Source organism: Branchiostoma floridae, unplaced genomic scaffold (assembly GCF_000003815.2).
Source record: "Branchiostoma floridae strain S238N-H82 unplaced genomic scaffold, Bfl_VNyyK Sc7u5tJ_1564, whole genome shotgun sequence".
NCBI lineage: Eukaryota > Metazoa > Chordata > Leptocardii > Amphioxiformes > Branchiostomatidae > Branchiostoma > Branchiostoma floridae.
Window position 1 is genome coordinate 177,968 of NW_023365762.1, and position 15,662 is coordinate 193,629.

Here is a 15,662-nt window from a genome sequence, read left to right on the forward strand (position 1 = left end):
TTCTTTTGTAGGTATATTACAATTGAAATAACTTACTCTTGCGACAATATTATGTTATTTCATACCAAAATATTATGTTTGTATATATACAAAAATATGATATTGTGCTTTTTGTAGCTTTATATTATATCCAAAACATTATTGCAAAGTTTAAAGTCACCATTTAAACCCCATGAGTCTAGTGTATTTGTCCATTGACCTTTGCCCTGCGATTTTGATCTTCTGAGTTGCAAACTGTGACGGATTTGGCATAATTTTGAGTGTCTTTATTACCGTTGCCTTTACTTCTGTCCGCACGTACACCACACTGAAGTGACACGGCTGTTTACAACGCTGTAACAAGGAGAATGGCGACGTTTCTACTCACTGTCGTCCGTCAGTAAGTTACTAGTACTATGTACTATGTACTATGTAGTACTATGTACTAAGCTGGTCTTCCTGAGGTTTCCGTTACTAGAAAATATTATGTAACTTTAAATCTGCCGGTAAATGTAATTTGCTCTTTGAATATTGATATGAAACCCGACATGTATCTAATACTATTACTTCACCAAGGAGGTTATGAATTTGTCAGCGCTGTTTTGTGCATTCGTGTGACTTTCTGCACGTCTGATTGTGCACCAGAAAGGAAAGCCTCGATAGAAGGCCTTGATGACAGACTTGCTATATATATATATATATATGTACTCTCCAAGCAGAGGTCGAATCGCGCAGATATATAGTAGTAGTCGAAAAAATTACACTCGCGCTCTTCCTAGGAAGTAGGCTCTAGCCTTATCAGGCTGGGAAGAAAGTGCACATGTAGCAAATGCTGTGTGAGATACCCTCATAATGAGCCCAAATAAACCCTATGACTTCCAGCACTGATAACATAAATGTGGGAGCACAACTGTGGCAAACAAACAGTGCATTTTCCATGCTATATAGTATGCATATCACAAGATATTTCTTCCAATAATTCTCCCAACATAAAGAAATAATTTATGGACTTTTGGAAAAAATTACACTCGCGCTCTTCCTAGGAAGTAGTGTAATTTTTTCAACTACTACTATATATCTGCGCAATTCGACCTCTGCTTGGAGAGTAATATATACATGGTACTGTGGCAAAATGTCTTTGATATTTCGTGTTCTGGACAAGCTATGGTCACGATTTTTGGTTAGTAGATTTGTAAATGCATTTAGGTTTGCGGGAATTTCATTTCACGGTAGTGGGCAAAGGACATTTCGCCCCCAGGCAATGTAGTCTCTAGATCTCTTACTGGCATGGAGAAATGTTCGTGGTGGTTTTAAATTCGTGGTGAAGTGGCCCCCACAAAAACCGCAAACATTAAACCACCGCAAAATTTTCTGCATTTACAGTAGATCTTGTAGTGGGATAGTAGTAACATACCGGTATGTCTGGGCCCTCAAGCAGTTTTCTTTGGAACTGCAGGGAATGTTTCACATACTAGTAATGAGTTTGTGGATCTTTATCATTCAAACTTTGCTTGACGAATGTATAATTTGAACATATCTCCTGGGTACAGAAAATACTAGCTCCTTGAATGCAATTACACATGCTGGTAACATAATGCGAGTTATCCAAAACAAAGTTTGTTTGTTACATGTAATAAAAAATATTTTTTCTTGCAGTGGAGAGACCAGGGAAAATAAAGAATTTATCCTTCAAGGTACATGTATGGTTCATTATTTCAATACGGATAGCCTGTCTTATATAAGGAATTTATCCTTCAAGATATGGTTCATCATTTCAATACGGATAGCCTGTCTTTGTTTGACAAAGATAATACTAGTATATGTTTCAAGATTTCCACATTAATGGTCAATCATAATACCTTTTTTAAATAATACATTAATCATCATCATCATCTTCGCAACTTTTCTACATTAGACAAATTGCATATAGCCGGAAGAATGATCTTTGTGGGTTTGATGTTCAATATCGGAGGGATTTATTTTTAGTGCTAATTTTTTTTTAGACTCCAGCAGCAGTATAATCAAACCATGGATAGTCTCAGTCTCAGTCAGCAAATGTCTATGTGCATGTATGTTTAACAAATGATTCTATCATGATGGAATACAATGACTCCTAAAAATTTTTTATGTCATCATCCTTGGTGTCATGATTGCAATTGTTTGTTTGATATGATTTCTGCAGGCCAGATGAACACAAACCTGTCTGATGTTGGTTATCACCAGGCCGGACTGGCGGGAAAACGTCTGATGAACCAACTCTTCACCCACGTCTACACAAGTGATCTAAACAGGGTGCTGCAGGTAACACAGACTATCCACCAGTCCTGCAGTGCCCCCTAGCATTTCAAAACAGTATTGCATCCTTTGGTATTGCAATAAGTCAGTTCACAGTTTGAATTGAATGAGGTCAAAGGTGAATGCCCCTAACTTGTAAGCAAAACTGTTGTTGTCTAGACCATGCTTAAAACAAGTCCAGATATGTTTTCTTTATGTCTCAGGGCCTTCAGCTTTGAAATATTACCCACAATGCGATGGTTAACTGTTGATGAAATTCCTAAAGTGTCTGAAACCACTTTCAAAGTCAACATCATTTTTACAATTTCATAAATTGATGGTTTTTTTTCAGACTAGCCAAGTTATCCTTGACAAAAATGTACTCAGCAAGTCTCCACAAGTGAAGGTGGACAAGAGGTTGAGGGAAAGGGTATGTGGTTGAGTTGTTACAGCTTTATACAATGTAAAGTTGCACCAAAAAGCAGTTCCTCAAGCAACTCTCTAACAAGATTTCTCCAGTGTCACCGACAGAAGACACCAGAAGGCTGTCTGAAAGGTCTGATCATGTCCAAAATCATATCCAGTTGCTTGAATAACTGCTTTTTGGCGTATCTTATTACCTGGATGTCTAACCTTCATCGACGTTACTGTAAAGTTGATTTTTGTTTTGTTTTAAAATACTTTAAATGCAGAAAGCTTTGTGGTTGGTTTATGTTTCCACTTTCTGTAAAGGCAACAGTGTTTCCATTGTACAATATGTGACTACAGTGCTATTGAGCACTCAAAACCACCTCAAATTCCATTTTCCCCCTATATAGCAAAATTACATCCATACAAACTTAAATGCATTATTTTACATAATGTACTCTATATTCCTGTTTGTTCAATTTGTGTAAGTGCTTTTAGGCATAACACAATCGAGCTGTAGAACATTTTTTAAAAGGCAAAAGTGATGTTTTGCATATTGGGTAAGCTGTGTCTTTGTTTTGAAGGGTTTTGGAGAGGTTGAAGGGAAGACAGTTTCCGAGCTGAGGGCTCTGGTGGAAAAATCTGGGCAGTTACCTCAGGACTTCAAACCTCCTGGAGGAGAATCCCCTCTACAGGTACTGGTACTGTAATAATGTTTGGTATAAAGAAGGTCTCTTTAGAACATATCTCTGTTAGTTTTGTTATCTATATATATGTAGTTAAGTAACAACGTCTGGAATATGTACAACTCTACTAGTATTTAAAGATAGCAGATTTTATGGCATGCATGACAGTAGGCTCATATATGCGACAACTACAATAATAGGCTGGTTCAAGGTTCGAATTGCTCATGCGGAATGTTAAGTTAACCATTACCATAACCTCCTTGTTATGAACTAGACAATTTGCTGGTATTTCCAGTTATCTGAATTATTTGCATCTTAGAAACTCTATGAACCAAACAGTATTTTAGGATTTGGGTTTGAATCTATTAAATAAGTACTAGTTAGCTTTTTTTACTAATAACATGTTTCATCGGATGAAAGTTCTTTATTTGCAACCAAATGTTACTACTGATGTTTTGTAACTGTCTGTCGCCTTCCACAGGTTTTACAGACTTGTCATTCTTCCTAGTGCAGATAGGGGGCGCTGCAACACTGTGCCATTACCTGTTGTAACTCCTTGGTTGTGAATGAAGAACTTTGCCATTCATTCATTCACCAACCTATCGAAATTATTCAGGGGAATATCTTCCATGCTTTATTCATTTCAGGTGAAGGCAAGAGCTGAAGCATTTTTCCATGACCTCTGCAACGACCTTGCTGCGGAAGCCGGGATAGGTCAAGTGGGAACCCTGCAACATGCCGCAATGGCTGATGGGACTGCAGAAAGGGATTGTGGGTTGGAGGGCAACGTTTTAGGGGAATGGAACATAGAGGAAGGAGATGGAAAAAAATCAGGGACACAAGCATCCAATTCTACTACCTCAGGTAGTGCTTCAAAAAATGACACGGAAGTAACCATAGCCTCTGATTCGCAACCACAGAATGTTGGAGTAAGCACAGCATCCGATTCGCAAACAGAAGATTCTGAGAAGTATAATGCTAGAGTTTTGCTTGTCTCACATGGGGGGACAATAAGGGAGTTGTTTAGGCATCTCATTGATGATCTCGGATGTAAGGTAAAGAGCAAAAGATTTGCGATGCAAATTTCGCCCAACTGTGGTATTTCCCAGTTCGTAGTTCAACTCAAAAGAGGTAAAAGGCCCACCCTTTCATGTCAATTCCTTCATGACAAGTCTCATCTGGATAGTGCTCTTGAATTCCAGTTATGATGTGTCAACAAACACACAATGATATTTGCATGTATAGGCAATACTGTATTCTCCATTTTAGATACTTTTGTTACTTATGGTTGTCGTATTGGTATGATATAATTATTCTGCTGTCCAATGTAACATTTATGGTGGAAAGTTGACCTAATGCAATAAACACAGTATTTACATCACAGTGACTGTAACATTCTTGTTATTGCTTTGACATACTGTTGAAATTTCCAATGGTCTAGATTTCACAATTTTTCCAGATAGCATCAGTCTGGAGAAATATCACGGAGGGAGCAAGGGGCCAGTCACTGGCCTAGGCACTTAGGCAGGTAGGCAGGCAGACATACCCTTAGAACCACTAGAATTGTCGCGCCTTCGACAGGATTTCTGTTGAAAATTCAGGGGAAGGAAAATTTCAGACTGGCTAGAACAAAAATGAAATCAAGACACTTCCATCCAACCACTTTCACCCAAGAAGAACAATTTTGATATCTGTTGTCATGTTTATTGCTTGAAGACAATATGAGCAATCTGGAAGACAGCTGGTACATCAATCATTGTTTCTTGTTAATCTATACACAGTACAACAACAACTGTAAACTTGTCACTGACACAAAAATGTAGACAACTTCAGATACAATAGACTTGCAAGTGAAATCAAAATACAGGATAACTTAATATACATAACACAACTTTGGAGATATGCAGACAAAATTCTAGCAAAAGCAGTCTTTTAAGTTTCTAAGTGATACAAAAAAACAGCAACATTTTAAATTATTTTTACGTCTAAAATCTGATGAAAATAAGAAAATATGGTAGCTAGGTCCCTTCAGAAGATATCACTGTTGGTTTTGTTACATCTATTCCCACAGTAGTTGAATGACAGTATCTGGAATATGTACAACTCTACTAATATATAGCAGCATGGCATGCATGACAGTAGGTTCATATATGCAACAACTACAAGAACAGGCTGGTTCAAGGTTTAAACTGCTCATGCAGTGTGAACCATTGCGGAATACACAAGTATGTCAAAGGTGAAAGCCCCTGAGACATAAACAAATAACACATCTGGATATGTAGCAAGTACAATCTGCACAACAACTGTTTACAACTTAGGGGATTTCACACTTGACCTCACATTTGTGCCGTTTGAACCTTGAAGAGTCTTATTGGTATGTTTACAAAATGTAATCTCCAAGCAGATCCTACGATAGCATAAGACAGTAACCAAACTGGCTAAGGAGTGTAGTCTAGCCAAACACAGTCCTAGGCCTGCTTCACTCCTCTGTCCTCCTTCTTGATACTATCTTATGCTACAGTAGGGTCTGCTTGGATATTATACAAAATGGCCAGTGCAGACTGAAGCAGTTACAATTTGGTGCACTTTGTTACATGTACATATGGTTCTAAGCTGATTATGCAAAGTATCTATGTTTCTCTTTAATGTACATAACTAAAATTGATAATTTTCTACTGGGAAGACAAGTCATATTCTATCCCTTTTAGGTTTCAACACAACAGTGACTTGTAAGTCATGCATAATTCTAAGTCTTTTCATGATTTTAGTTTGTCTGAAAATCGTTATAATTTTGTTATTGTCTACATTTACACCATAGGGTCATAATTCAAAGTGCAAAGGTCACAGGTCACGACAACAGTAGCTTGATACAAGCAAAAGAACCACCCTCTTTTTTTATGTAAGGAACTTTGAAGAAATTCAAATTGTTAAAAGATGAGATATTTTTTGTTGTTAGTTAATCTATCTGTACCTTAGTTACTAAGGTCTATGAAATTGATTATACATGTATATTGATAAATCCGTTTACAGAAATTGATATGTTGTCTATGATAATTAAATCGTTCTACAATGTACATATGGATCTAGCTAAGGAGGAAAACTTACATAAAATCATTGAATGTTGCTGAACACAATGCATAGCTTTTATGTATTTTAGTACATGATATTCAAACTTGCTAGTGGACATTAAGTATCACTTCACAGATATGGTTTACAAAACTAAATTCTGTTACATGGTTTCCAAACCATCTACAGTAACCAAGTTTAAGAATATTCCTCGGCAACCGTATATCATATATTAGAAGTTGTCTTTTTTGGGGGGTAGCAATACACAAGGCACTGGTTTTAAGCAAGAATTTAAGCAAGGACTTATTTTGAAATCAACATGGCCTAAACAAAGTTTTGTATCTGTAGGATTAGGTTTCTTTTTGCATACAATATCCTATTGAGAAGACTGAATGAACCCTTGCAATTTTGGTACATGTATTTTGCTATAAGTTTTCAGACTGGTTATATGTTTAATTACTTCCAATAGAATTTTCCTTGATTTTGCAATTTATTTTTCAGTCAAGAAAAGTACAACATTGAGAAACACACAAAGACAGTATTCCCCCTACCCCCCACAGAGCTAGTTTGTTAACAAAATAAACTACAGTATGCCTACATGAAACATGTACACCATTTACAATATGATGCTGTCAACATCTATCAAAAAATATAAAAAAGACAACTCTTCAGTACCACTTTTCTAATTTAAGTTTTCGCAACATTTCAAAACCTTTAAAAAAAGTCACTTTCTGCCTCAAAGCGGCCCCACTTGATTAAAACGTTTCAATTTTTCAGGGAAGTTGTCTTTGTATAATACTGGGTCGGCTCGGTGCTCCACCATTTTTAGCGGCATCATGCCGTAGATGTCTGTAAACTTGTTGATACAGACCGATCTCTCCACCATGTGTGATTGGTCGGCCGAGAGGTTGTCTACGTTGGTGCACTCCGGGCACTTGAACTTTTTCCTGGGGGTCACTTTTATGGGTGCTTTTCCTGTGTAGAAACATTTGGAGGAACAATGGTAATGTTAACTTTTTTGCCAAAAATATGGAGGTAAAATTGCTAAGTATAAGTGTAAGATAATGTTTCTCACATTCAATTTCTTTTTCAAAAATTATGCAACAGAGAACTTTAGTCTTCCTCAACTCCAGGAAGAACAACTGTGGCCCAATGCTTTGTTACTTTTATTAGCATCAATGGAAACAAAGGACCTTGTAATCACAAGGTTGCTAGGCATTTTTGACAGAAACTATTGAACAACAAATCCTTATTGCTACTTCTATCTTTTTGTAAGGCCATTCAGTACGTAGAAAAAAACAATGTAGGAAAAATAAGAACACAATTCAACACATGTAACTAAAAGACAAAGTGTGACATGACTGATTATTGCATTCCCTTCCCCCTTTACTCTACTTTAACCTGAAACAAAACCGTTACACCCCCTTTTCATGTTTGCTTAAAAACATTTAACAGAAAGAAATTTTTACACTTGCCGTGTTTTGTAGTCAATGTCTTTGAAAATAAAACTTTACATCTTGTAATCATCTTACATGTAAAGTATATGAAATCAAGGGTTATACAAATCCAATGTCCAGTTAGTACAAGGGGATCTTTCATGAATTATCTTACCTGTAACATTTGCTATGAGGAAGTTCATAGCGATGTCCTCACAGTTCATGTGTGTGTCTACCCAGTTTTTTATGTCTCCTGGCATAGCCATGCTGTACAGGTATCCAAAGTACTGGGGAAAAACCAATGCAATAAGTCATGAACATATAAATCTATAGTTTACTGACAGGTGACATGCAGTCAAAACTGTTTATTAAGGCCACTCAGGGGCCGATAAAATCTGGTCTAGGCCTATGTCTACATTTGTATGTCTACATGTATGTCTATGACTATGACTATAGTATGTCAGACTCTATATCTATGTCTATGTCAGGATTCTTAATGCAAATGTGTCAATGGGAAAAATTATCTAAGGAAACACCAAAAATTGTCATTTTGGCAAGGTGGTTTTGATGTGTATTGAGGTGGTCACTTGTATAGGTTTTTCTGTACTTTCAAACACAAGAAAACTACCGTACAACATAACAAGCTCGAAATTGACACATGAAAACGAATTTTCAAATGTTTAAGTCTTCAACAGGTTGAAATGACGAAGTATTTCCGCCGTGTGACCTTCCAGAAACACATCCCATTAACTGTATTTTGGCGAGTCAGTTTGCTTGTATTTTTACCTTCAGTTTAGTCTTATGTTTTTTAACCATGTTATCTACTTGTACAACAGAAACATGAAGAACAACTTAGCGATGGTACCTTGTGGTAGAAGGCGGCACCCGTGAGGACCATAGACACGTCATTCGTCCACTCAGATTCGTACTTCCAGGACTTGGTAGCGTTGTCCCACAGGTGCACCCTGCCTGGGTAGCCCACTAGTCTGTCTGGGAACTCTCTCCACACCTACAGTAAGGATAGAAGATCACAAAAGAGCTTACAACAATACCACTGCAGTTCCTAAGAAAGCTGGTAGGGGGCCAAAAACTTACATCTCTTCTTGAGCACAAAAGGTACGTACCACTCAAAAATCATGACCACAGCTTGTTCAACCATTAATTATGCAAAAAACTGTAAGTCCTGCTGCACAAAAAAATGTCTACAACATGAAAACCCCTGCAGTTCTAGAAAAAGCTGGTAGGGGGCCAAAACTCTTTTTCTTGAGCTGGAAAGGTATGTACCAAAGGAAAATCATCACTTTGGCTTGTTCACAACGTGATATAGACCAAGGAAAGCTGCAAGGGGAATCAAAATCTAGCTTCCTTGATACAATGTATGACAAGACTAATAACACTCAATGTTTTATGACAATCAATGCATAGCTTCTGGAGTTATGCTACTTAACTCTGAGTCTGATACAAATACGACCAAAAACATAATCTTCTTTTTGAAGGTATTAGACTACTACACTAATACAGCCAACCATTTCAACCAATCATAGAGAAGATGACATTGTTACATGGTATACCTCATAACCGAACTCTAGTTCGTCAGGCGTCAACATGATGATGTCATCGTCGATAGCGAGTACAGCCTCGGTCTCAATCTCGTCGTATGGGTGGAAGCGGTTACTCAGCTTGTTGGCCGTCGTCTGGATGACCTTGAGCGGCTTGTTGACCTTGGGCCAGGTGGAACCTGGAAAAATGGTGACAGCATTAAACTCAATATCATTGGCACTATAATAGTGACAATGTTGCTTAATTTTTTTCACAGTTTATTACAGCTACAACTTACAAGGACTGTTCATTTGGGATTTGAACAAGTTAAACAGAAGAAATAGAATGCTAACAATTACTACAATTTCTATCATTTTCACAGAGACTTTATTTTCCATGATAGGAAGAGAGAAAGGGGGTTTTGCAAGGTTTACAGTTCTTGATTAAGACAATTCTGTATTACAGTTATCAATGCAAAACACACATTTATGGTGTGATTTCTAAGTGATAGGTCTGACATTGCAAAAAATACAGAAATAAAACCACTGTAAACAGCTCAACGTTTACTGTATAGGGCAGTGAGACTTATATTGCATAACAAGTGCAGTAAAAATTTTGGTTCACAGTAAAAACGCAGTTTCAAACTTTAAAAAACTGTGATGAACCAAAAATCTACAGCTTTTTTCCTGACATGTCAAAGATATGCTGTATGACATTAGTGTGGAATAGTACATGTTCCTTTATCCGGTGCATCCACATGTACAGAGACTGTCAAACTCCAATTTTACATGTAGGTGCACAAAAGTATTTTAAACCCAGCAGTACCTTGAGGCGGAGCCTTGGCCTGGTTGTTCCATACGACCAGGATCTTGGCGAGACTCGGTGTCTTGGCGATCTCCGTGATGACGCGGAACAGACTCTCCACCCTGTCGTACGTCAGGATCACCGCGGTGAAACCCATCGCTTGGGTCGGGATGAGCGGGAGGAACAGTGGACTGGTGACGCCAGACTTGCGTACAAAAAGAAAAACAACATTGTAAAACATAGCTGGCAAGGTGGTTAGGGTAGTTGATTTAGAATAAGGGGTGGGCACCGGATACAGGTACAAAACTGTACATAAATGTCCTATGATGTAGGTGTATGTGGATTGCTATAAGCTGCATTGACTGTTACCATCTATAGAGGATAGAAAAAAAATAGCAACTGTTCCTGAAAAATTTTAGTTATGATCCATACTTCATAAATTCAGAGTGGTGCAGGTAAAATCTGTCTGGTGCAGGTAATTTTACCAGTGCAGGTATGCAGAAAAAAGTATTTTGAGCCCTGAGGTTAAAGAATGCACCACACTTATTGAAAAGAGTACACCTTCACAAATCTCACCTTTGGAGTTGGGTCGTTCCAGTCCTCGTACGACCTTGACGCGTGTCTGAAGGCCCTGTCGTTGATGACCTTGAGGGTCGTCAAGGTGATGGCCTTCATGGAACGAAAGTACGACCGCCAGAAAAACTCCACCTAAAAAAGGGGGAAAAACAAAAAAATTATTTTAGGACTTTGAAATCTTTTTACACAAGGATGTCTTCCCTTTATATAAGCTGTAATTTTTGTCTTTTGTGGGTATTCCAGCCAACTATTCACACTGTAGCGGCGTGTAGCATTTGCTATGATTTTTATGTCATAAATGTGATAAAAAGTATGACAAGACGGACAATGTTTTGAATTTGAAGAAAAGCACAACTGTCCTTCATAACCTAAATCAGCCAACCCGGATGGATCTTTTGAAACTGGTCCATTCAGAAAAATGTGAAAGCCCTGAATTTTTGTACCTTGACTTCAACTAGCAAGAATAACGTTTAATAAGAACTAATTCTTCAAGAACCAACATTTGGATCCCTGAAAAGCTAAGGTTTAGAAAAAAGAAAAATCTGTACCTGTCTCCTCATGTTAGTGATTCTCTCCTGTGAAATTCTCCTCAACACGTTGTGAACATCTGGCAAGTCTTCTTCTCTCAGTATCACTGCAGCCCTGTAAGGCGGGAGGGGGACAATGTTATTAGCTCCACTATGTACTATATGTAAGATTGAGTGGTGTAATCGGCAGCATCTTGGGCTCAGGCCCAAGAGGTCCCGAGTTCGAATCTTGCCATGTCACTGATCTTGTCCCCTTGGGAAGGAAGTGCACACCCCTCCTTCACCTTAGAAGTCATGTGCAGGCCAGGCAGACTGGTCGCCTAACCCACCATGTCTGCCTACCATTGTCTTTCGAGACAGATGGATGCCTACATGTACATGTACTATAGTTATATTACTTGTATATGACTGATGATACTGTACAACGAACATATGGTTAATATCTACATTTCAATACAGATTTTTAAAATTCTCCTTGACAGCAATGTCTTACATGCCTAATTATGTGTAATACAACATGAATTAATAAAGATTGCTTTCCAACATAAACTATGCAGGAAAAGAATGAAGTCATGTAACAATAGTTCAAAAATAGAAACATGAGATATTAGTGGGAAGATGAGACAAGAATTTTCCAACCCATGACACAGACACAGGAATTTGTGAAGACAATTTTGTAAGTATTGTACTAAATGTATACTGCTTTAAGTAATAATTATGATAATACCTTTTCCAGTCCAGGACTTCGGAGAACGGCATCACGTATGTGTCGATTGCGATGACGGGGATACATCCTGCCATCATGGCGTCGCTCAGCGCACTCTGACCCATACGCGCTCCCCGCAGAATCATACAGAATGTCGCTTCCTGTTAGGGTCAGAATAAATGTTACATGTCATTAAAGCCAAAGACAAACAAGTGTTACATTATATCTGTATAGATGTGATACAATACAGTCAAACCTGCCCAATATGATCACACTGGCTGATAAAATCAGGTCAATGTGGACAGGTGGTCAATATAGACAGGATTTTTAATGCCTGTGTCAGCGGGGAAAAAATTGAGAGGACCACCAAAAAGTGGTCACATTGGTCAGGTGGTCCGAATGATGAAGAGAAAGGTGGTCACTTAACAAGTTTGACTTTATATGAAACAGCAACAAATATTTCTGAAGTTTTCATACCTTTCTTTTGTCTAAAATAAAAGGTTGTGTCAAAGTAAATCCACATCTTTTCCTTTGCATCTAAGTTTTCAGCAGAATTTTTGCCACGCTTCAAAGGCATAGCCTACTTTTGACGTTTTCTGTGAATTCGAATTCCACCTTTGATTTGATTTGTCTGTATAATGTCTGAATAAAGCTCCGTATCCTGAGTGTGTTGTTTGTGTCTTGCTTAATTCTATATTTGCCTCCCTCCCACCCTTGTTACTGGCCCAATTTTGGACTGTCGTATATGCCCAGGAGTCTACGCTGACAAATGGGTACTAGTAATACACATATCCGGCATCCACTGTATACGTTTTCTATTTCATTTACTTTATTTTGTTGGACTCTAGGAAGAATAGTAAATATTCTAATACTACTGAAGATGCAACCACAACAAACAAACAAATAAACAAACCTGTAGGATATCAGGATAGTTGTAGACTCTGTCCTCTTTACACCTTCTTCTGTGGGCGGGGATGCCTTCAGGGAGGTCGTTGCACCTGTCAAGGACCAGGACGTCATCGTTGTCCCTAGCAACAGCATCCAGCTCCGCCCTGAAGTCCATGTGAATAACTGTCTGTGCAGAGACTATCAACCATGGTCTGGAGTAGCTGAAGAAAAAGCAACATTTTTTACACACTTTTGGTTTTAAAAGTTTGTTTGGTGGCGCAGCTCTTGCTCAAAAAACAGTTTATACCTAACGTTAAGTGGCTTTTTATATTTTACCTCAATGATATGTTCAAAATCAATAAAGAAAAATATTAAAACTAACTGATGTGCATTACAAAAAAAAAGTGGATCCTGACAAAAGAACTCTACAACATACAAATGTACATGTACCTGAGTCAGCCTTTAGTAGTGCCCTATGTCTATATCATAAGTGTTAGAGACTTTCATCTGGTTTATCATCTGTTGTTGGTTTCAAACATTTACTTTGGACTAATCAATTAACTCCAAAACTCAGGGCCCATGGGCCAAAAAAATGGAACTTGGCCTGGCCTTGTACACCAAAAGTTGTAAGTAGTATTACACATGAAGTAGTAGAAGTAGTAGTAATCCGCTGTGTTCTGCTGCTGCAGAAGTCTGGACACTCTACAGGGGCAATCCGTCTTTCTTCTACACTTTCTATTCAATCCTGTTCATCGTGAACTTCCTGAGCTCCAGTAGTTTTCTTTCTGACCGCAGTGGTCCTAGTCCTCTATCCTTGTTATCCTTATACATGTAGTAGTAGTATCCATTATTTCATGTAACTTAGCACATTGACAGTCCTTACCCATCAGGTTTCCCTGGTAGTTCCATATCGGCTGTAAAAGGGTTAAACACGGGTATGCTGACATCGTAGCCCGGTCGGTACGTCCAGGACGAGAAACCCCCGCCCGCCAGAATGGCCTTCCCGCGAGGAACCTCCAGCGCAGTGTTGTAGTCTGGCTCCATGCCTGGCAGCATGTTAAACAGTAGGTGGTTGGCTCCCTGGAGCTGGAAGTCGTGGTGCCCGTGATTCCATCTTGATAAAACAGGCAGGAAAAATAAAAATGTTGGTCAACTATGAACTATTCCTTGTAGACTTCAGATCTCTTTGATAATCTAATCCTAATCTCCAAGCAGATGTTCCGGTGGTTTAAGACAGTAACATAAGCTGGGGAAGGAGTTTAGCAGGCAGAGGAGTTTAACTCCACCGCAAAGAGTTTTATTCCACTCCTTTGCAGTGGAAAAAAAAAAACTCCTCTGCCAACTTAACTCCTTTCCCAGCTTATGTTACTGTCTTAAACCACCAAAAGATCTGCTTGAAGATGAGTCTAATCCTGCAAAATAATCAGTTGAGAATTGGTACTACTACTACTACTACTACTACTACTACATGTAGTTTGGTAGAGAGTTTGCTTTTGTGAAGCATGATACCTAACTATGATAGCATGATAGAAATATTCAATTATCAATGATCATTCATACATAGAATCATATCAAAAAAAATTTCAATGTAAACTTTACAACGTATAAGTTACTATACTAATTACTATAACTATTCTCAACATTTTACCAACTACATGTACTAGTACTAGTAAGTTTCACTTTTTTGATGCAGGTTTTCTAGAACAGGGGTGCTGTGGCCTCATACTTTTGAGATGTATTACAGTGCCTTTTAGTTTTACCCATACATCAAGTTCAAATGTGGAACATTTAGATTTACCAGTACTGACCAAAAGTGACTGGATTCATACTGTCCAGTCAGTCGCAGTGACCGCCTGTGTCTTTGTTTGATCGAACACTCGAAGCCACTTCTAGTATTACTTAAACTACTTTGACATTCCCTTTGGCATTGATCCAAAGTCAAGTCTACCTGTGCCAAACTACTGATAGCTCCTGTTGCACTGTACATACATGTATGTGTATGTGTACACTGTACTAATCCTGTCTTCCGCTGTACATTGTACAGTGCACTGTAGGCCAGCATACTAGTGATTTGTACTAAAGGTCTCATTGATGAGTTTCTTCTTTCCATAGACCTGTATGTTATAATTCGTGTTTTTCATGGGCGCGTTCATAATGACGCTACGTAAAATTTTAGCAGATTTTTCATTCTATGTTGAGCACATTTACCCTATATCGTGGGAAAAAATTGTCAACGTAAACTATACGTAGGAACTTTTTTTATAGCAATTACAAACGACGATTAGTCAATCCCCACAAAAGGCACTTTTTTCGCTTTGAGTGTACAACCGCACCACTCAGAACCCAAGGCTGTGTACCTCCGACCTAGCGCGCGGCTGCAAAACTTTACCTGCTAATATCTTCAGTTAAAAACAAGCTTTCACCAATCTAACTTTTGAGATCAGTTCCGCTGGCTAAAAGGGAATTTCTCACCGCTAAAAGCACGCGTCCATGCAGCCGTTTATTTTTTGGCTCGGATCTAGTTTAGGGTGCCCACTCGCGGAGTAATACATCAATGAGACCTAAATGATATGTGAAGGATAAAACTGCAAGTCTGAAGTTCACATAGTTATTTTTGTACTCCTGGTTATACATATGTACAAATACAATCACATGTTTTCTTTTTACATATGCATGTACATGTATCATTACTAGTAAGAGGATGTGCATTTCACAGTAGGGGACTAGGGGTTGACTATTACTATTGAGGCCTGGATGTGTGTATAAACATGAA

General features: G+C 38.3%; 2 protein-coding genes across 4 annotated transcripts in view; one reads left to right on the forward strand and one right to left on the reverse strand.

Moving 5' to 3' along the window:
• Positions 1–191: 191 nt before the first annotated feature.
• Positions 192–4,730, forward strand: LOC118408276 (fructose-2,6-bisphosphatase TIGAR-like). 3 transcript variants are annotated; one of them, XM_035808954.1, is made up of 7 exons: positions 192–379; positions 1,636–1,657; positions 1,723–1,738; positions 2,162–2,280; positions 2,606–2,683; positions 3,246–3,356; positions 3,995–4,730. In XM_035808954.1, the coding sequence occupies exons 1-7, from the start codon at positions 348–350 to the stop codon at positions 4,553–4,555; spliced, it is 939 nt and encodes a 312-aa protein (XP_035664847.1). In that variant the 5' UTR covers positions 192–347; the 3' UTR covers positions 4,556–4,730. The 3 variants fall into 3 exon arrangements, with proteins under 3 accessions (XP_035664847.1, XP_035664846.1, XP_035664845.1); XM_035808952.1 differs by having other exon boundaries at positions 193–379; positions 1,636–1,652; positions 1,718–1,738; XM_035808953.1 differs by lacking the exon at positions 1,723–1,738 and having other exon boundaries at positions 1,636–1,673.
• A 307-nt stretch (positions 4,731–5,037) lies between these two features.
• The window catches only part of LOC118408274 (exostosin-2-like), an 11,465-nt gene continuing 840 nt past the window's right edge, over positions 5,038–15,662 (reverse strand). Inside the window, exons 2-11 of the mRNA XM_035808949.1 lie at positions 13,773–14,003; positions 12,915–13,110; positions 12,023–12,162; positions 11,317–11,410; positions 10,769–10,900; positions 10,214–10,397; positions 9,421–9,587; positions 8,715–8,858; positions 8,025–8,136; positions 5,038–7,388 (exon numbers count right to left, since the gene is read on the reverse strand). Coding sequence (XP_035664842.1) covers positions 7,150–7,388; positions 8,025–8,136; positions 8,715–8,858; positions 9,421–9,587; positions 10,214–10,397; positions 10,769–10,900; positions 11,317–11,410; positions 12,023–12,162; positions 12,915–13,110; positions 13,773–14,003 — 1,639 coding nt within the window. The 3' untranslated portion in view covers positions 5,038–7,149. The remainder of the gene's footprint in view (positions 7,389–8,024; positions 8,137–8,714; positions 8,859–9,420; positions 9,588–10,213; positions 10,398–10,768; positions 10,901–11,316; positions 11,411–12,022; positions 12,163–12,914; positions 13,111–13,772; positions 14,004–15,662) is intronic.